Source organism: Rattus norvegicus, chromosome 3 (assembly GCF_036323735.1).
Source record: "Rattus norvegicus strain BN/NHsdMcwi chromosome 3, GRCr8, whole genome shotgun sequence".
Taxonomy (NCBI): Eukaryota; Metazoa; Chordata; class Mammalia; order Rodentia; family Muridae; genus Rattus; species Rattus norvegicus.
In genome coordinates, this window is record NC_086021.1 from 160,563,760 (window position 1) to 160,584,549 (window position 20,790).

The following is a 20,790-nucleotide window of genomic DNA, read 5'->3' on the forward strand; positions in this document are numbered from 1 at the left end:
TGCCACGGTGACAAGAGGGCAAATCAGGGTGAGACTCAGTGGGCACTGGCTTCAAGCGGTGGGCAAGGATTTATGAGTCTAGCAGAGTAACTGTACCACATAAGGCACCATAGATTTTCCACTCCGGAACAGGCTCTAGGCATGGAGCACCTTCCTCTACTCGAGGCTGGCCATCCAACAAGGGATAGGAGCAGCGGACGGCTAGGGGGCAGTGAACTGGAACTACCTGAGCAGGCAGATCAACAGGCATGGGTTCCTTGCTCTCCCTCCTCTTCTCCCCTTCTCACTCATGCCTGCCCTGGGAGGTGAATCTGTGAGGAGGAGCTGGGTCTGCTCAGCTTGACTGCACCTTGTGCCTCTCTCCTTGGAGCCAGCTAGACCTTGGGGTCAATGACTTCCCACTCCTAAACTGGCCTGGTACTACAGGTCCAACATCTGAACCACATCTTAAAGGAAGGGGTTGGCAAGTACAAGATGGTCGACGTGCCACTACTGGCTGGCCCAGAGAGGAAGCTGGGAGATGGGCTGCTAGTTCCTCATGGACGTCAGTGCAAAAGGCCAATCGACTATGAGTGTCATTAGGAAGAGAGCAGGAACTTGAAGAAGGAACCTTAGTTCAAAGGTGGCCGAGCCCACAACTTGAAACCCACTGAACTCTGAAAACCACATCAAACCAGACTGGACTGGCTGCTTGGCAGAGGCTGGTCACACATGGTGTACTCTTAATACGTCCAGAGATCGATGGAGACGGGAAGATGAATGGGTGCCAGGAGCTGGTGATCAGAAAGGAGCAGCGGGAGCTGATGGGTGACTGGAGAGGATGGGGAATGGTTGCTAAGGGGAACGGGGTGATACGAAGAGGTCACCAGATTGTGTCAACTGTGCTAACACTGCACACCATCCAGTGGTTACTTTCGATGGGCCAATTCTGTGGCACAGAGAATACTTTGGGTGAAGTGTGGTATAAAAAGCCTCAGAAGAAGCAAAGACACAGTGGGAGGCCTGGCCCGAGCTCTACTCCCTTGTGATGCTTGGTCCAGCTCAGGGAACACTGGAGAAAGAGATAAGAGGTGGGGCAGCCCACCCTAACAGGACTCTTTGCTGCTTATGCCAGGGCCTCCTATGCATTCCATGCTGTCTTCCAACTTAAACTCAGTCTACTGAGTTCTGGCACAGCACGCATGGGCCATGCTGCTCAACCACTGAAGCGTCGCTCTAAAGATGAAACCACCAGGAGGGGCAGCACTAAGTGCCTACAGGAACCTGAGAATGAGCACAACTGGACCCGAGTCCCTAGGAGACCTCCAGGATGAGCAGGGCCTCACCCTTAGCATCTCCTGATCATCTAGAGGAAGGAAGTGGGCATGAAGGAAGGCTTCTGGGCCTAGGCTGACAGGCTGAGACACCTTTGTCTCACGCTGAAACCCATGTCTCTGTATAGAGAGAAGGGGGGGGGCGCTAAAAGGCTGTTTCTCACCCCTGGGGATAAAAAGTCAGATACACTCTGGTTCAGCAACTTGGGAAGATAGGATCCAGGGGAGAAGTTGCCACTTAAAGGAGCTGCAGGGCTATGGTAAGGGGTGTGACAGTCTAGCCCTTTTAGGGACCCCTTCCCACTGATCCCAAGCACCTGCCTAGAGCAGTCAAGGGAGTTTGGGGGCTAAAGCCTCTAAAGATGTGTCCAAATGAGTTTTTGCTGAGAGGAGGGTTCAGATAGATGGAGTAAGGGCGATACCCCAGGGCCCTGGCTCTGCTCAGGCTGGAGCTGGTGGGTGTCCCCAGGGCTTTCCCTTGCCTGCCACTCACCGATCCTGGAGCCGGTCCTGTGTGTCCTTGAGCCGGGCCTTCAGGTGCCGGATACAAACCTCCTTCTGCTGCAGTGGAGTCAGGTACTGCTCTGGGGTGGGAGGCTTGATGCCATGGTTGTCACTGCAGAGTGTGTACTTCATGGAGCGCCTGCAAGGGTGCGTCCATCAGAGGGGGGTGGGGGAGGAAGACGGCAGGCTGGGTGTAGGGCAGGGTCAGGGAGCAGGGGCCTCCAGCCTAACTCCATTCAGCTCAGCCTGTGCCACCAGCCCTCCTGCATGGGCCGTGAAGGTGCAAAAGACAGCCTTCTGCCAGGAGAGTTTAGTGAAGCTCCTCTGAGTGTAGGATAGGGACTCAAAGGCTCCTCTGCTTAGGGAAAAGGGACCTCTTCTGAGGCTTGTGTGTGCTAAGTGCTTTATGACACCATGTGTGGGCTCTCCCTGCAGCAGAAGGCTCAGGGAAGCCTTTGTCCTGTGAACACACATTCACTTCAGAGAGGCTGGCTCAAACATGCAGTCTCATGCGTCCTGAGCCCGGGCTGCAGAACGAACAGGGGGCAAGGGCAGGTTCCAAGAAGGCCTGGAGGATGAGGACTCACTTACAGAGGAGGTAACTTCTTCCTAGGAGGAGACACTCTTCTCCCTGCAGCTGACGGCCTATCTAGCATAGGGACAGGAATGGGGAGGGCAGACAGGCGTGAAGTCAAGGCCATTGTCTGCAGACACCCTGATGCACTCTCTTTACCTTCCTTTGGGAGCATACAGGTTTGCATTACAGACTGGGAGGTCTGGCCGATCCTTCTTCTTAAGAAATTCAGGGTGTCTCAGGTGTTGTACACCTGCATGTCCTCCTATGTGTACATACACCAACTTCGCATTGCCCTTACAGGCAATTGCCTGGTCCAGGATACCCACCATGTTATACACCTATGCTCTGGGGCATGTGAGAGACACATGTGGACAACTAGCAGCAGGGTCTTGAATGACAGCTGACTGGGTACCTTCTGCAACTGATACAGTGTGTCATACCACACCATTCTGGAGGAGTCTCTACTCAGAGGGCCGCTAGAGCCAGGATGGAGGGCTGGCCAAGGCTTTACTAGGAAGGAGAGCTCCCTGATTCCATAACAGACTGTGGTCCAGACGGTTCCACCCACAGCTTCCTGGCTGCAGGATCTGCCCTAGTTGGTTCTTGGTTTCAAACCCCAGGAGTGTTCCCTTACACTGGAGACTGGGTCTGCAGCCGTAACACCCTGATGCTTCAGAGGCTAGGAGCACTTAGGCTCAGCATAGACACTCCATAGGGCCAGAAAAGATAGGTCCCACGGAGACCCACTGTGGAAGTGGTCACGTTAAAGGCAGGTTTACAGTTTCACGCAAGACGCTATGTCGTATTTACTGTAGACTGCAAAGTGTTATAGGGAAGGAGGCAAAAGAGAGAGAAACCAGGTCATTCGGCCTCTCTTCCACTTGGCATGGGGCAAAGGGACCATAATTTAGCACATGCCACATCTGTAGCACATCTGCAGAGGCCTAGGCTCTCCCAACTTGGGTTAAGACCTCTTCAGAAGAGAAGAAGCCGTATAGCATCCTCCATTTAGACTGTGGCTGTCGTCCTGCCCTGCAAGGGATTTGACAGCTGGACACAGACCTGTGAGAGAGACCTGAGAGAGAGTCCTCAGCCTGGCATGAGGCAGGAGATGAAGAAGACAACATTAAACTGGTAAGGACGAGGGTTACAGTCAAGTGGGGGCTTTGAATGTTCTCAGCTGCTTTCATGGACGTTTTCCCAAGATAACATTCAATACATGTTTATAGTTTCTAGAGTCTCTCACTCTCTCCCTCTCCCTCTCCCTCTCCCTCTCCCCACTTTCTCTGTGGTGTGTTCATCCAAAATTAGAAGCATGTGATCGTACGTATCAGAGACAGCCTGACTGCAGTGAGGCCCTTAGGTGATGTGTCCTGTCCCCTCGAGGCTGCAGCCCTCCATTTTGGGCTACAGGACTTCTCCATGGGTGCTCGACCTGGGGTTTGAGCCCCTGGGGTGTGCCAGGGGCTTCAGATGGGAGATGTGTTATAAAACTGTTCGTAATAGACAAGTCTGGAAGCTTCCACTTTCAGGCTTTTCCAGATGCAGATCGGAAGCCCGAGGCTGGGCACATGTCTTACACATGACTATTTCCCTACCATCCACACCTTGGTGGAAACACCTGAGGTCTGTGGCTTTAGTGGCTGTGGCTATCACTGAACACAGATGACGTCTCTCTACTGAGAAGGAGCAGTCTGACTGTGGGACTGCAGTCAGAACACACCTGTCCTCTTGTGTTCATAACCCTCAGGCCTCACTGTGGTCCAGGATACACGGGCAGTCTGCAAACCCATTCGCTGATATTTCTGGATTATTAGGTCCATTTGATGGCAAAGAAAAAGTTAAGCCTTGGAGACAGGAGGCCAAATCCAAAGCCTGCAGGTCCCCCAAACCTTTCACTTCCTACTTGTATTCCAGCACCCAGCAAATAGGCCACCCCATCAGCACCTGGTTCTAATGTCCTGGTCTTCAAGGACCCACAACATTCCTTTACCTGCCCTCCAGGTGACTCTGTATTTCATGTGTGTGTCCACTATGTCCAGACCATAACTTAGCACATGCCACATCTGTAGCACATCTGCATTCGCAGAGCCTGAGACAATGCCCATATACACCTTGTCTTCTCCTCTTTGGCATGGTACCACTGGGGGGGAAAACACTGATCTTCTCTGAGTTAACGGGACTGGTTGCTGGTAAGTCAAGTGGCCTAGTTCTAACGAATGAAGTCATACAAAATTTCACAGGCAAGTGTCCCTTCTCCAAGCAATGAACGCAAAGGGGGCTATCTTCTTTGCTGACCTGAAGGCTGGTGGTACAGGAGCCATCTGGGGATCATTAGGACAAAAGACGTTCACATGGAGGGTGGAGCAGGAGGAAGAAAGACCCGTGATGTTTTGGGAGGTGCCTGTCTCTGACTCCCGCCTCGACCTCTCACTGCATTCGCTCGTGCCTATCTTACAGACAGGAGCCAAAGCTCAGGTGGGTGAAGTAAGCCGGTCTAGGCCAGTGTCAGTAAGAATGCTACAAGTGGGATGGTCAGAGCACGGTGCTGTTTCCCCATCTCCTGGGTACCATGTTCCCAGGCAGCCCAGCCAGGCTGGAAGGAGAAGCTGGTTACCTCGGTGTGGGGCTGCTGTCACTGCCCTTGCAGGAGCCAGAGTTGCTGCTGCTGCTGAGGGAAGCGGTGCCGTAGGCGTCCCGCACACTCACAGGTGGAGACGTGCGCCTGGAGGCGGGGAGAAGAGGCAGCTGCTCATTCTGGCTGGCAGGCAGCTGTGGGCACTGGGCGAACACTGCCAGGCCGCTGCGGCCCAAAGTGCCCCCGCTTCAGGGTCATCACAGGGAAGAAAGGCAGCAGGGAGGGGAACACACACACACACACACACAGACAAGGGTGACAGAACAGACAGTGGAAATCAAGATGGAAACCAGAAGGTGGCTGACCCTCCTAGGTCCCCAGGGTCAAGTACGGAGGCTAGACAAGGCTGTGGGCAAATGGTGGGCCCCAGGTTCTCTCAGCTCGGGGAAGGGTATCCATGCATGAACTGAAACAGAGGGCAGACGGGAGGCGACTGGAGGAGGGGGGCCCACAGGGTGGGAGCCAAAGGAGAAACGACTGCCCATGGGGATCAGTAATGGCAGAACTGACGCTGAGGGAACCTTCAGATAACTGTTATATCCACCGTGTCATCTGGGTCTTTAAATAGTTCCTGGAGGTGGCATGGATCGGCCCAGCCTATTTTAAGGATGGGGAAACTGAGGTCGCAATTGGCTTAAAGGCACACTACAAGTCTGCTGCACACACTCCAAGACAAAGCCCAAGGTCTTCTGAGTCTGAAGCCCAGGCTGTGGACAAGGGAGACACTCACCTGCGAGATCCGGCAGAGGCCCGTCTACTTCCCTGCAGGGACATGGCCATGAGGCTGCGGGTCCTGGTCAGCGGCGGGATGGGCGGTGTTCCCGGGGCTGAGGAAAGAGGGCGGGTTGTGGGGGGCGTAGGGAGGGCAGGGCCGGGCCATGTCATCCTCTCACTGGGGCCACTGCCTGGCATGACTTCTCCTCTTGCCCTTCAGGCACGACACCCCAGAATCAAGCGAGGACCTACAGGCTAGGCTGCAGGCAGCCACCTCTGCCAGTGAATTCAGTGGGGCTTGGCACAGGCTGCTAACCCCAGTTTAAAGTCTCAGTCCTCAGGGCCTCAGGGGTAGCTAGAAGTCATCAGTCCAACCCCAGATCTTCCAAGTCACAGTGAAGGTACCCAGAGGGGAAGACCCTGTCACAGTCAGACAAGGGCCTCCTGTCCACCAGTGCAGCAAAAGGATCTTCTACTCTACCAGCAAAGCCTGCTTCTCCCCAAGTTCCTGCCCCTCAGATCCTGCCTCCCACATCCAGTCCTCCCTCTCTGGCAGGGGCTGCAGGTCGAAGGGCTCCTGGTGCAGGAGTCGGAGCCCCCGATTAGGCCGCGCTGGGCTCGCGGACCGTCGCCTTCCCAGTTGGCACGTGGTTCGGGGCTTCCTGGCTACAAAGGAGACAAGACAGACGGACATACCAGCACACGTGTAGAAAGATAAATGGGTACAGACAAAATAGGTCATTCCGAGATGTGTCACACACATGTCCCTGTACATGCTCAGGCCCACGAGGCAGGACAAGCAGCCAGGCCCTCTGATTGCCATGCTGCATGCAAGCAAGCCAGCTTCTGTCATGGAAACATGCCTGCACATAGTTTAGCACATCCCAAGAACTTGAGCACAGGTCTGATGTACAGGAGGCCAAGGTCAAGAGAGTAAGAAGCCCTCCCTAGGTGCTGAGTATTCCAGGGTGGGTGGATCTAGCGAAACATTCACATGCCCAGGAGATTTGAGAGGAGGGATGGGTGGACTCAGGTCTTTTGACTCCACTGCTGGGGTCCTTAGGATGTTCTACTGAGAAGAGACAAGTAGTGACAAGGGACAGCTCTGCAGGGATGTCTTTTAGGGATAAGGGGGAGGGAGAGACCCCATGCAGAGGGTTAGCTGTCTGGGATCAGGGCTACACCAGCGTCAGCTTAGAGCTCTCTCAGACAAGAGAGTGAAACCTAGGCTTTCTGTAGCCGGAGGCTAGTTTTGAGCCAGACCGAGAGGTGGCAGCCCCTGATTGCACACTCGGGAGAGGGACTGTAGACAATCGCCTGGGGAAGCTTAGCTGAGAATGCCATGCCCTGGACCTCTGCCCGTGCTGGCGGGGAAGCAGCTGCCAAGCCAAGCCCCAGTGTGCACCAGCCCGTGCTACATGTGTTACGTACATCACGCCATTGATTTCTCCCAACAGCCCTATGAGGAAGTGCCGAGATTAGTCCCCTCTCAGAGATAAGGAATCAGGGCCACTACGAGCAAAAGGACTTGCCCAAGTCACACCCCAGTTGCGTGGCAGGACCAGTATTTGAACCAGACCAGCATCAGATACTGAGATCTCAAACCCCAGAGTTCCTGACCCAGGGACTACCTCCTTCCCACGTCAGGGGCCCCCCAGGAGCCTGCTTCTCCTGGACAGTAGTGGGACCATCTCCTGAGTGGACAAAGACACTACTCAGATGGCTAGTTTCCTGGCTGTGATACAGAACACGGTCTGTTCCCCTAGAGGGCCCGGACACAGCCAGCATTGTCTGCCCAAAGGTGTCAGGTGCTGGGCTGCAGGAGCCACTGACACCATGCCCGTCACCTGAGCTGCCCACCTAGCTTGGTACCATCCCATCCTCCAGGCTCAGTCACCCAAGCAGAGCCTCTGGGAACAGCAGCGGGGCCAGACCCATAGTGGAGGGCATGGGCAAGCACAAAGTGGGGAATCAGTGGACTGTATGCCTGTGTACAAAGGCACACAGGGGTCCCTGTCTCCGGGGCACAGAAGGACATGGTAGGAGCAGCTGGAGTAGGATAGGTGGGGGGATGGTATTTGCTAATGAGTGGACAAAGCTGGGAGGACTGCCTGCCATAGAGTGAGTCCTCTGTGGTCAGGTGACCCGTGAGCAGCTTTCTTTCCTTTGAGCCCTTGCTAGTCTCTTTACTGGCTCTGTTCCCACCAACACCCTTCTCCCTGCCTTAGCCTGTCGGAGGAGGAAGCACCTTTCAGCAGGCCTCACCTCCCAGTATGGCTTCTCTACCATGCCCGGATGAATGTGGCTGAAGAGTCAGCAGAGTCCAGGCTTTGGGAGGCAGGTGAGAGAGACTAGATGAAAACCGCATGTGGCCCTCGTACAATGTGAGCTTTGTCCCTGCTGCCTCTGCTACAACCTTGCTTGGCAACCTGCTTCTCCCTCCTCTTGAGTTCTGTTTTCCTTCCTCCCTGGCTGGGGGTGGGAATGGGGTGGCATTTGTACCTGGACACAGCTAACAGTCTCCTGGGAGATCAGAACTAGCCATTAATTCAGGGCAGAGTGGAAGTGGTATTTCCCCTGCTGGGATGGGACCTCACAGGCAGGGTCCCTCTTGGGAAGGCAGAAGCCACCCAGGCCCACAGGGTACCTCTTCTTCAGGATCCTGCCCAGAGGCCCCAGTGTGTGTCCTGCGTCCTCTCAACTCCTCCCTCTCATCATAGCCCCAGAGAGGAGGCATGTTGCCATGGCATTCTCTGTCATGTGGCCTGTTCGGCCTGGAGTCCCACAGGCCTGTCCCCAGGCAGCTGGAGGCAGCCACTTGGAATAGAAGGTGAAAGGAAACCCTAAGCCACGGGAGCGCGGCCAACAATCTCTCATCCCTTCAACCCCAAGGGCACCCACCCCTCTTCATACCAGTGTCCCCGTTTCCCCATTGTGCACACTCCATAGCAACTACTCAGTCATCTGCCTCTTGGATTGGTCATCCCCATGCCCAGTGCTGCCGAAGGGCTTAGAATGAGAAGCAGGAACTGGAAGGATGCAGAAATAGGGCTGAACAGGTCTGGGGTTGAATTCTGGCTCCTGTACTCTCCTAATGCATGCCTCAGTCAAGCCTGCCTACTTCTGAGATTCAGCCTCTCCCACCATGTGCTGCACCTCCTCGCTGGGTGCTGTGAAAGTAACACGAAACATTGCCTGCATAAGGCATGGCTGTCACACAAGAGCCACTGAACAAACAGAAACACACAGTGGGTCTGCAAGTAAATAATTGAAGTGTGATATGACCTTCAAAAAAGAAACACATCCAAGACATTTTGGTGGCCTCAGGAAGGTCAAAGAAAGCTTCTTCTAACCAGGAACGTGTGTTGGGGCTGGAAGGATGGGCAGGAGTCCACCGGTGGGAAGACAGGGCAGCATGACCAAAAGCAGTAAGTAATTCAACAACATGGCTGCTCTGAGGCGAGGATCAGTGGGAGTGGGGCCACATAGCCTGGTAAGCCAGAGTCTTGTCCAGTGGACCACAGGGAGGCACAGAACTCTCCCACAAAGGAGATGTGACTGTGAGAAAGCCCTGGATAGTGTTGGTAGGGAACAGGCAGGACCAGAAGAAAGGAGACCAGGTGGGAGGCTGTGAAAACCTTCCAGGGGTGAATTTAGGAGGGCATGGGTCTGGGCAGCATCAGAAGTAATAGAGAAAGGACCTGGACCATGTTTGAAATCCACCAGAAGCTCATGGTCATGTGAAAATAAAATGGGAAACACTTAATCTTAGTGATCAAGTCCTTTCCACCTACAACAGTCTCCTTTTCTTTTTTCTTCCCCCTTCTCCTCTCTGAGCGTGTGTGTGTGTGTGTGTGTGTGTGTGTGTGTGTGTGTGTGTGTGTATGAGTATGTGCATGTGTGTGCATGTTCATGTGTATGTATGTGTACATAATGAGAGCTCTGTTTGTCAAGGCACCGCCATATCTATGCTTGAGGTATTTACCGTACCCCACCCCCAGGTCTGTGCATTCACCCTGTGCCCAGCGGGCTTCCTGTAGGGACCGGCCCCCATCCCTTCCTGTCTTAACCCCTTCGCTGGAGTTCCCTGGTGTATTTCATAGCGACGAACACCAGTCAACACACAGTTGTTCATAATACAATGGTTTAGAACCCCATGCTAGATCATGGAGCTAGACCAGATGATCCCTGGGGTATCTTGTTCCCACATTCTGACTTAGGGCTGTTTGCAAAACAAGGGACTGGGGAATGAAGCCGTCTTGGTATTGACTGGATTCCCAGGTCACTTTCTGCGACTCTAAGATTAGGAAGCTGCAGTTCTCGGGGACCCTGGCATCTTACTCAATAGGGGGAGCAGCCAGGTGCTCAGGTCAGCCAGTGTTCTAAGTGAACATCCCGGAATATATCTCTGAAGGTGTTTTTTTCCCCAAAGCATCAGCCATCTATGAAAGAAGAAAGCAACCCCGAAACCCCAGAGAACAGAACGGGCTGAGCTTATGACTCAGCCTCCAACAGCTGTGCAAAGCAGTGCATGGCAGCCAGGGAGGGACCCATCTCCGCCAAGGCAGAGCCTGGAACATTCTTCCCTGGCAGATACAGCAACGTGTGCTCCTTGGATGCTAATGCAGGGATGGGAATGGAAACAGGCCTGGATGCTTGCCAGCAGCTACCCTCCAACCTCAGAACTTCAGGGCAGCTCCACTGAGGTGGCAGGCCAGGCTCTGCAGGCTTCAGGGCAGTCTCATTCTCCCACAGAAGCAGACTCAAGTCCAGCCTTCCCACACTTAAGATGGTAGGTGTTGGGGGTGGGGTGTGGACTTCTCTAGATCACTTCCTGTCTCTGGCACAAGCCACTCCCAGCACTGAAACCATTCAACAGAGCCATTGGATTCTGTGTTCTCACTGTGGCAACCCCAGAACAGTGGCAGGACTGTTTCACAAATTGGCCAAATGCTGCAGGGGTTCCCAAGGCAACCAGGAAAGGCTGGAGGGCTGAGGCGGCTCCACCGGACTAGTCTCTGATGCCTCAGCACTGGTCCCCGGCCGAGGCCGACACACCAACTGAGGAAACTTAGCTCTGGACCTCTAAGCAGGGCAGGCTCAGGCTTCCCCCTCCATTCCAGCCAATGGGGTCCTCCCATCCGTTCTACTCACAGAAGGTGTGCTGATTAGTGACTGTCAGCACTGGGGATGAAGAAAGTGTGGTTCTGGGTATCTGTGGGGGAGGGCAGCATTCCGGAGCAGAGGAGCTAGAAAAGGCCACCCTGAATGTGGGGTCTCCATCCCACAGGCTGGGCCACAGAGCAGAAGACAGAACAGAGTCTATATACACAGCTATGCCCCTCTCCCATGGGCTAAGAGTACTTAAAACTATGTACAACATCATCCCCTTTTCACTTTGCTGAGATGTTTTGTCCCAAGGACAAAAACTGACTAGAAAGTCTGAAGGTGTGTGTGTGTGTGTGTGTGTGTGTGTGTGTGTGTGTGTGTGTGTGTGTGTACAGCAAGACAACGGAGACGACTCCCCAGACCAATAGACCATTTCGGGCTTTTTGTTTGTTTGTTTGTTTTAGAATTCTTTACTCTTTTTTAATTAAGAAGATTTATTTTTATTATGTTGTCTGAGTGTTTACACATGTACATGTGTATCACATGTGTGCCTGGTGCCCGTGGAGGCTTGAAGAGGACTTTGTGAAGCACAATGTGGGTGCCGGGAACCAAACCAGGGTAAGGCCGTTTGTTAAGGGATTTGGAGGCTGAGGATGTAGCTTACTAGCAGAGGCTTACAGAGTATGTGAGAGACCCCGAGTTAAATCTCAAGTACCTACCTAATAGCCCCAAACAAGGGGGATGTTTACAGGTTCGAATTCTGAGATACAAAATTTACACGTCCACCAGGATTGCTATAAGAAAACAGGTGACAGCAAGTACGGTTACGAGCGTGGAGAAACTCTCATGCACGGCTGGTGGAAACCACAGTCTGCGAGTCCTCTACAAAGCTAACCGGGATGGCCTGTGAGCCTGCAATTCCACCTCTAGATAGATTTCCCAAGGAACGAGGCAGGCACTGAAACACTGTGCACAGGCTTGTCGCAGGTACATTACATGTCAGTAGGAGATAATGTGCTGTGTTGCACATTCGTGCACCAGGATTTCAGCCATCGGAAGAAATGAGGGTATAGCATGTGCCGCAACTTGAGTGAGCCCCGAAGACGTTGCATTAAGTGAAAGAAGCCAGATGCAAACATGAGTACTGAACAGCTCTGTTTACATGAAATACCCAACATGGGTAAATCCAGACAGACAGAAGTCACTGAGTGAAGCCACTTAGTGGTTGCCAAGAAGAAGGGGAGAAGAGAAGCAGAGAGCAGCTGCCGACAGGAGTGGGACTTCTCAAGGAAGACAATACGGATGCTTGGGGATTAATAATGGAGCTGGTTACACAATTTTATGATGTATGTTCTCTTGGTGGTATATTCTTCAGAGGGTGAATTTTATGGTCCATGAACTACACCTCAGTTTTAAAATCCCAATCAAGATAAACCCACATAATCTCTATTTTAGATGAACCGTTGCTAAAGGAAGGAGAGGACGGTTCAGATACTGGGCAGTAGCAGCAGGGCAGGATGGAAGGCCAGCTTTCTGCCCTCACCTGAGGCCAGAGGCAAGCACAGTACAGACACTACTTCCAAGGAATTCTTCCTGTGCCTTCCCTCTAACCTGAGCAGGACTACTCTTACCATTCTTATAAGCAAAGGAGAAGCCCTATCCAGAGACCCCTGGTCTTGCCACTCCTAACTTTCTCTTCTTACAGCCCAGGGACAGTGCAGGCCTTCCCGAGACCCTCAGGAGCTCCGAGCTGCATTACATGGTCACTGGTGATGATCCAGGGCCTGCCTCACTTCTCTCAAGTCCAGCTGCTCCAGGTACCTGCTGTAGCTTCCTTTGTTTATGGGTCTCTTTGAGACCCAACCAAGGTAAGAAAAGAGTGATAGGCAACCTTGGGAAATCAGAATGCTTCTTCCCATATTAACTCTGAAAGGGATCTGCCCTTCTTTATAGATAATCTGTATACATCTCAAGAGAGTCTGATAAGGCATTACCTGATTCTGAAGTTACAAGTACCCTCTTCCAGGCCAGCTGCCCAGGGACATTCACCAGGGCAACATCTGGCAGGCCTCCTACACAGGCAGGGAGCAGTAGGGGAATCCTGGGTCCACTCCTTCCAATCCCAGTTGCTCCAGGATAGACCTTGTGCAGAGACTAGGGAGAGGTGTATGAACAGAGGGGTCATGGTGCCAACTTCAGCTTGGTAACCTCCTGGCAGATGGAGGCCCCCGGCAGCCTTGCATATGTTTTCCCTGTGCTTCCTGACTGATAGAGCTGTCAGGCTCTGCAACTCCCCTCCTGCCTCTCCTCCTCTCAGCACAGGAAGAGGATGATGTCCCATCCCTGTGCCTTCTCTCTGCTCTTTGGGCCTTGGCTCTTAGGATCCTAGGCTGTCATCATTACTTATGCCAGTACCAGTCTCAAATACCAGCAAGGGGCTAATGTGGCCTCAGAAGCTGAGCATGGAAAATACCTCAGGGAGAATTTGTCACCATTTTATCTGCAAAGAAATGAAAATCCCCCAAGAGCAGGTGATGTGTTTGCAGTTGCCCAGCAAATGGGAGAAGTGTGGGCCGGCAGCTGGATTCCAGCAAAAGGTCTTTTTCACCCATTCTACCACCCACCCTCATTTAAAAGCAGACCGAATTCAATAAGGAAAAGGAGGAGAGATTTTCCAAAGGGGAAGCTTTAGGAGGAACACTGAGAGGTAAGTGCTCTACCAACTTTAGGGCAGGTACACAAGGCAAGAGGTTAAGACTGAGCCCCAGGGGAAAAGGGTCCATTACACTGTGAGTACAGTCAGAGAGGTTTAATCCCAAGCTCCCGCTGATTCAAACACGACTTAGGGTCTGTTTTCTTTCTGGTCAACGAGGAACAGGTTCACGCTTTGGGATGAATAAAGACACCGCTTAAGAAACCGGTTCCTTGGGAGCAGGCAGGGAGAAGCCAGAGAGAGAGAGAGAGAGAGAGACAGAGAGAGAGAGAGACAGAGACAGAGAGAGACAGAGAGACAGAGAGACAGACAGAGACAGAGAGACAGACAGACAGAGAGACAGAGACAGACAGAGACAGAGAGACACAGAGAGAGACAGACAGAGAGACAGAGACAGAGAGAGAGAGTGCAGTGCCCTTGAAACTCAGCCCAGCTAACCTTCTAGAGCTCTGTTTTGCTCATGGGGCCTGGATATGCAGATGTCAGAAGTTGTACCTGGGACCACAGTCCCTTTTCATGGAGACAGCTCTCCATCAATTAGTGATCAGAGAGCCTTCATCAGCTGGTAAAGTCGAACCAGGACTGACATATAAAACCAATCTTCCTGACCCCACCAGCATTTCCTGACAGTCAATCCAGTGGCTCTCAATACAGTTCCTCATGTAGTGGTGACCCCCGAGCATAAAATTATTTTTGTGACTACTTCATAACTGTAATTTTGTAGTGAATCACAATGTAAGTATCTGTATGCAGGATGTCTGATATGTGACCCCTGTGAAAGCATCATTTGACAGCCCTAAGGGTCGTTACCCAGAGGTCCAGTCCACTGGTCACACTTTTGTTAGCAGAAAACCAATGGCTTGTGAAGCCTGCAGTATGAGCAACGGTACCATAAGGCATGACCCTGAAACATGGCCGGCTCGTTCTGATCCCCCCAGCACTCACGGCATGCTGCTTCTGCTGGGAGCCAAGTCGAATCTGTGTTTCTGAGACCCGCGAGCTGCGTACAGAGATGCAGCATGGCTCACCCAAGCGTGCCCTGTGTTACCCACAAGCCCTGCCCCTCACTGCAGGCTCCTCCTCCCTCCTCCGTGCTTGCTCTTTGGAGCTGCCAGCTGCCCTGCCTGCTTAGCAGCTGGTCCCCGTCCAGCTGACTGCTGGTGGCCTTTCCCACACGGAGCTGAAACCCTTCAGGTCCAGGAAGCTCCCTGGCTCTTAGCAAGGTCCAGCATCGCTCGCACTGGCTGGCTGAACGCCAGACAGTAGCAAACCCCTCTCCAGAAAAGTCCTCCAGAGAAGCTGTCCTGTCTCTTGATTTAGTCATAACACGCATTTTCAAGATGCTCTGTAAGTGGAGAGTCTGCAAACACTCAGGCCCCGCTTAAACGTCTTCTGCCTCAAAGTTTTTACTCACGGAGAAACCAACTAACTTAACAGAACCAGCCTGGCTCTAGGATCAAATGCACCTGGGTTCAGGTTCCTACTGCACTGGATCCGTCTAAGTCTCAGTTGGCTTTTCTGCAAATGGGGCTGATTACACTTGTGCATGGGATAGCAATGGTGGGCTCAGCAGCAATAAAGGCTGCTCCATGCTGGCAGAGCCCGCACAGAGGACGCCTGTCTGCTATCTTCATAACTATTGTAAAAAATGTTATAACAACAACAATAATGTACGTGTGTGTGTGTGTGTGTGTGTGTGTAGAAGAAAACCCACAGAAGTAACTCAGGTTGTCACGCTTACAAAACAAATGTTGCTACTTGTTGAGACACCTCACTGGGCACTATGTGACTCTGTGTGTGTGTGTGTGTGTGTGTGTGTGTGTGTGTGTGTGTTTGTGTGTGTGCGCACATGACATGCGCATGTGAGTGTAAATGTATGTACTTCTGTGTGTACAGAGAAGCAGAGATTGGTCTCTGATGTCTCTGTCACTCTTATTTTTTGAGGCAAGGTATCTCCCTAAAATCTGGAGCCCACCAATTAGCCTTCTTGGCCTCTCAGCTTTGGTGACCACCCCCTCTCAGTTCTGGGGCTTACAAAAGTGTATGGCCATAGCAGGTTTTGTTCCTGGGTGCTGGGGATCTGACCTCTGACCCTCATGCAGACCTGGAAAGGGCTTTATTCCCTGTGCTGTCTCCACAGCCACTATCTTCCTTAAAACACACAAACACACACACAACAAACACACAAACAAAACCAAGATGGCTTTTGTTTTACATGTATGGGTACACACGCTGTATACGGGCAAGTGTGGTGCTCATGGAGGCCAACAGAGGGCACTGGATCCCCTAGAACTGGAGTTACAGTTAATTGTGAGCTGCCATGCGGGTGCTGGGATCCAAACCCGGGTCCTCTGGAAGAGCAGCCAGTGCTCTTAGCTGCTGAGCCATCTCTCTAGACCCACGTTAATGTAGTGCATATATTTTATCGTTATCCCAATCCTAGTTCTTTTTGTGAATGCATGTGCATGTGTGACATACATATTTGTCATGTGAATTTATACATGTGTGTCTGTGCATGTGTGGAGGTGATGGTGTCTTCCTCAATCACTCTCTACACTGGCTGGACCCATTTCTATCTCTCCAGCACCAGGATTGCAGACACTGAATCCTGTTTTTCCCATGGGTGCTGGGCCCGTGTGTTCAGTTTTTATAACACTTTACTGACTGAGACATATTTCCAGGCTTTTCAATCCAAAATCTTAATGTATGATGTTAGAACGATTTGCATTTCAGAGGTTCCTGACCTCATAAGCATTGCATGTGTATGTGTGCATGCGTGTGCATGTGTTTATGTGTCCATGTTCCAGTGTGTGCACATGCATGTGGCGGTTAGAGGTCAGCTTTGAGAGTCACTCCTCAGGAGTCATCTATCTTGTCTTTTGAGACAGGGTCTCTCTCACTGGGCTCACAGCAGGCTAGCCAATGAGCTGTTTCCAACACTTCTGAGCTGGCCTTAGAAGTGTGTGTCACACGCACAGCTTTCAGAGGTTTCAAACTCAGGCTTTCACAGCGAGCACTTTCAGGACTGGGCTATCTCCAAATCCAGCTCCCTCCAAACATTTTTTCCACCTTGGTTCTAGCTGGGGCGGGTGGTGTGCAAGGAAAAAGTCAAAAGAAAAAAACCCACAAGCCAATAACTGTCTAGCAAACAATGGCCCTTCAGGACACTGCTGCTTGGGTGTAAGATAGCACTCCAAGATTAGCATTCCTGAAAGCACAACTCTCTAGTCTTTCTGCAGAACTCTGCTTCTCGGAGACTAACAGCAACCCCACTGCTCCAGCTGCAGAAACCTCTGATGTGCTTCAGGGGAGCTGTGGCACCCTTCCTTCCCTGCTAGAGCTGCCAGTGCCCATCCACAGTGTCAGCCGCCACCAGCTGTCCCTGGACACAGAAATCCTCTTAGCCCCTACAATCCCATGGCAAGCCAAGTCCCCTCAGAACAGGGATCAGACTGTGGCACCCCCTTCAGTGAATGCCTCCCATCTAGGGACGCTGGCTGATCTAAAGTCCTTGACATCCTTTTCTTTCCATCATCGACTGTCTTCATCCTCTCCTACTGCTCCCCTCACCCACTACACCTTCTCACAAGTTCCCTCCTCAGGGCCTTTGCACTTGCTAATTCTTCTGCCTGGAGAGCTCCGCCCCCACACCTCTGTTCAGCACTCTCTCTCTTCCAGGAAGATCTTTGCCCCCTGGGTGTCTTCTTAAATGCACCCCATTTAATATGATGCAAGCTCCCACCCCGGTCTCCCTCTCCCCTCCCACACTTCACTGCTCTCTAGCATCCTCGGCGTCCACTAACATATTTATACACCTATTTGTCCACTATCTTTATAAGCTCCAGAAAAGTAAGACATGGGCCCATCTCGTCCTTGACTGTGTTCCCAGGCCTTAAGCTAGTACGGATGCTCTGCCCAGAGCACACCCACCACACTGGCTGAATGATAAGAGTGTGCACTGGCTTTTCAGCAGCGGAGGCAGCGAGGACTCCGTTTGCACAGTCACGGTGTCTTCTTGCTTGGTGCTTCGTGCAGTGGGCCATCTTTCTTTCAAGGCTGATTCTACTCCTTGGCAGAGACCTGAGCACAAAGCTAACAACTGGATCTCAAGGACAAGAACGAGAGCAGCCGTTTCGTGCTCTACAATCAGTCTCTCCGTTCACCTCCCGCCCTCTGCAGCATGGGCATTGTCTAGAACTCAGAGCTCATTCCAGCTGCCCCTCCAAATTATTTCTCCCCATCTTGTTGAAATCCCATTTGAAACCCCAAAGCCTGATGTCAGATCTTAAAACCTAACATACGTGCTTGCTTTTCACTATTCATTGATTTTATATTTGTAAAGCCATCTACTTGCCGGTATTTCTTTGTAGTCTCAAAATTAATAAAAATGTAATACTCAAAATTAATTTCAACTCTTCCCCAGTCACTCGCACACAGGCATGAGTTTGAGTGCATGCCATGTCCTCAGTTGACCACAAGACAGCGTCATGACGTATTTTACAAAAGAGATTTATCCTAGGTGAGTGTTTTGCCTGTGTGAATGTCTGCTCACCATGCACACGAAGGCCAGAAGAGGGCATTGGATCCTCTGGAACTGGAGTCACAAAAGGTTTTGACAAATGGTGTGAGTGTTGGGAATTGAACCCAGTCCTCTGGAAAAGCAGCCATTGCTCTTAACTACTGAGCCACTGCACCCCAACCAGGTGGCTTCTTGGTCAACCTCATCTACTGTAAGCACAGAGCTAGTCGAAGTCTATGAATGACCAGATCTGCAACCCTTTCGCTTGTGATTCCATGGTTGAAATGATCGCCCCAAGCCTTTGCTAAATTACTAGCTGGTGTCCCTCTACACAGGAGAGCTTGCTCACAAAGAAATACATTGGTCGGAAATACTTCCCGCAGGGATGAAGCACAGAGCTGTTGGGTATGTGTCTTTGGATATGAATTGATATGTACTAAATAAGATATAATTTAGACAGAAACCCACATGAGGCAAGGTTATGCGTGGGTGAAGATGTGACAGAGACTGGCAGAAGCCTAACCCTGTGATTCCTTCAGGCGTAATGGTTTGATACTGGATAGTTTCTAGTTTGCTGTAACTTTGTAAAGTACAGTACCACAAATCTGACAGTTTACCAAAAACAGTTGTGGTGGTTTGAATGTACTTGGCCCAGGGAATGGCACTATTAGGAGGTATGGCCTTGTTGAAGGAAGTGTGTCACTGTGGGTGTGGGCTTTGGGACCTCCTCCTAGGCTGCCTGGAAGCCAGTCTTCTTCTAGCCGCCTTTGGAACAAGAGGTAGAACTCCCATCTCCTCCAGTGCCAGGTCTGCCTGGTTGCTGCCATGCTTCCTGCCATGACAAGAAAGGACTGAACCTCTGAATGTATAAACCAGCACCAATTAAATGTTGTCCCTTATAAGAGTTGCCACGGCCATGATGTCTCTTCATAGCCTAAGATGACAGTTCAATTTATTTTTCACAGATGTGCACACAGTAGGTCTAGCTGTAGCTTGTATGTTCCAGGCTTGGTACAAAGCAATGCTATTAGCACCAGTTCAGGGGGTCCCTTGTGGTAAGTCAGACCCCTCGGGATTCAAATCTTAGGCCAGGGTAGCTGTGTGCCCTCAGAACAGTCCTCTCAGGGCCAAGCGCCTTAAATGTAACTAAGGCACACTGCTGTTGTGACAATAAAGGCCAGTGCCTGGCATAGAAACTCTTAGCACAGGAGCACGACATAGCTGGGCTAGGACTTCCAGAAAGTGGCACGCTAGCCTTTGAAGACTAAGTATTTGGCAAGAGCAAGCACTAGGGCCACACAGAACCAAATCTTCCACTTTCTCCTCCTTAGCACACTGGCCTTCCCACTCGTGCCTAGGCCCCACCATGCACTGACTTTATCCATCAAGAGTCTGACCCAGAGCATCCGAGTCAGAGTGTGTTCAGATATTGGCATCCACTGCAGATCCAAACCCACCCACCCATCTATCTATCTATCTATCTATCTATCTATCTATCTATCTATCTATCTATCATCTATCTATCTATCTATATCTATAACTCTATATATATCTTCATATTTTTTAAAAAATTTAGCATGGTTTAAGAATTGTCCATATGGTGCAGTCTTTATAAAACGTGTTTTCTGGGGGCTGGAGAAATGACTCATCGGGTAAAGTACGTGTTGTGCGAGTATGAAGAGCTGTTGGGATCTCCAGAATCTTGTAAAAGCTGCACACAGAAACGTGTGTCTGCAATCCCAGTGCTCTTAGTGAGAACAGTAGTAGAGACAAGAAAAGTCCTGGAAGCTAGAAGGCCGAACAGCCTTGCAAGTGAAGGTGAGGGGCTGACACACAGGGTTGTCCTCCACACAAGTGCTGGGGCATGGCTGTGCCCATACTCACACACACGAGCGTGCACCACGCACCCACACCCACATCAACACAGACACTCGAGCATACGTACAGTGGTTTATGCCTTGCATAATCTTCCATCGCTGGCCCACGATGGTTAACTCTTCCCTTTTGCTAACCACGAGTACTTTCTCATTACCAAAGCCAGTGCAATGCTCTCTCTGTCTGTAGCTATTGCTCCACATTTAATGTTATTTCCTCATGATGGATCCCTGGGTGGATTCTAGGACCAAAGAGTCTGGATGTTCTCCCAACCAAACTGCTTTCTTGAAGGATCAGGTTGCCAGCTGAGTCCTCCCACCCGTGACATCTGCACAATGGCTGGGTTTTCTGCGTTGTAAAACCACTGTTCCTGACAGAAGCCTTAAAGGGCAAAGTTAAGCTCAGACACAAGAGCCGTTCGATATTATTTTGCTGTCCGTTTTCCTCTGTGGCCAGTGTCTTCACACCTATGTGGCAAGAGGGAAGAGTGTTTCTGCAGGAGTCAGAAGGGAGTCCTTGAACAGGGTTCTGAAGAATTCCTAGGAGCCTCCCGTGAAGGTGCTCTCTTAAGTTTAAGGATGGGGTCAACAGTTCCAGAATGCTGTGGTGGCTGGGGACTGTGCAGCCACCTTCAGTGGGGACACAGGGGCCGTCGAGAGCAAGGCTGGGCCAGGAGGTAAATGGGTGTTGGAATGCTAGCCGGTTCAACGTCAAGCCAGGTTTAGTGATGAAGGTCAGGTTTAAATCACAGTGTACGGCCTTGCACCAGAGATGAGGACAGGTTCTAGTCTAGCAGGTAAGAGACAGGTTAAGAGGGCCATAAAAGCT

At 51.5% G+C, this 20,790-nt stretch overlaps 1 protein-coding gene across 8 annotated transcripts in view; it reads right to left on the minus strand.

Moving 5' to 3' along the window:
* The window catches only part of Snph (syntaphilin), a 44,708-nt gene that overhangs the window by 4,831 nt on the left and 19,087 nt on the right, over positions 1 to 20,790 (minus strand). Inside the window, exons 3-6 of one of the 8 annotated variants that reach the window (XM_017591590.3) lie at positions 7,178 to 7,205; positions 5,763 to 6,412; positions 5,012 to 5,218; positions 1,807 to 1,956 (exon numbers count right to left, since the gene is read on the minus strand). In XM_017591590.3, coding sequence (XP_017447079.1) covers positions 1,807 to 1,956; positions 5,012 to 5,218; positions 5,763 to 5,944 — 539 coding nt within the window. In that variant the 5' untranslated portion in view covers positions 5,945 to 6,412; positions 7,178 to 7,205. Of the gene's footprint in view, positions 1 to 1,806; positions 1,957 to 5,011; positions 5,219 to 5,762; positions 11,650 to 14,513; positions 20,430 to 20,790 lie in introns of those variants that run through there. The other 7 variants (XM_063283360.1, NM_001106525.3, XM_006235226.5 and 4 more) reach the window with 7 other exon arrangements.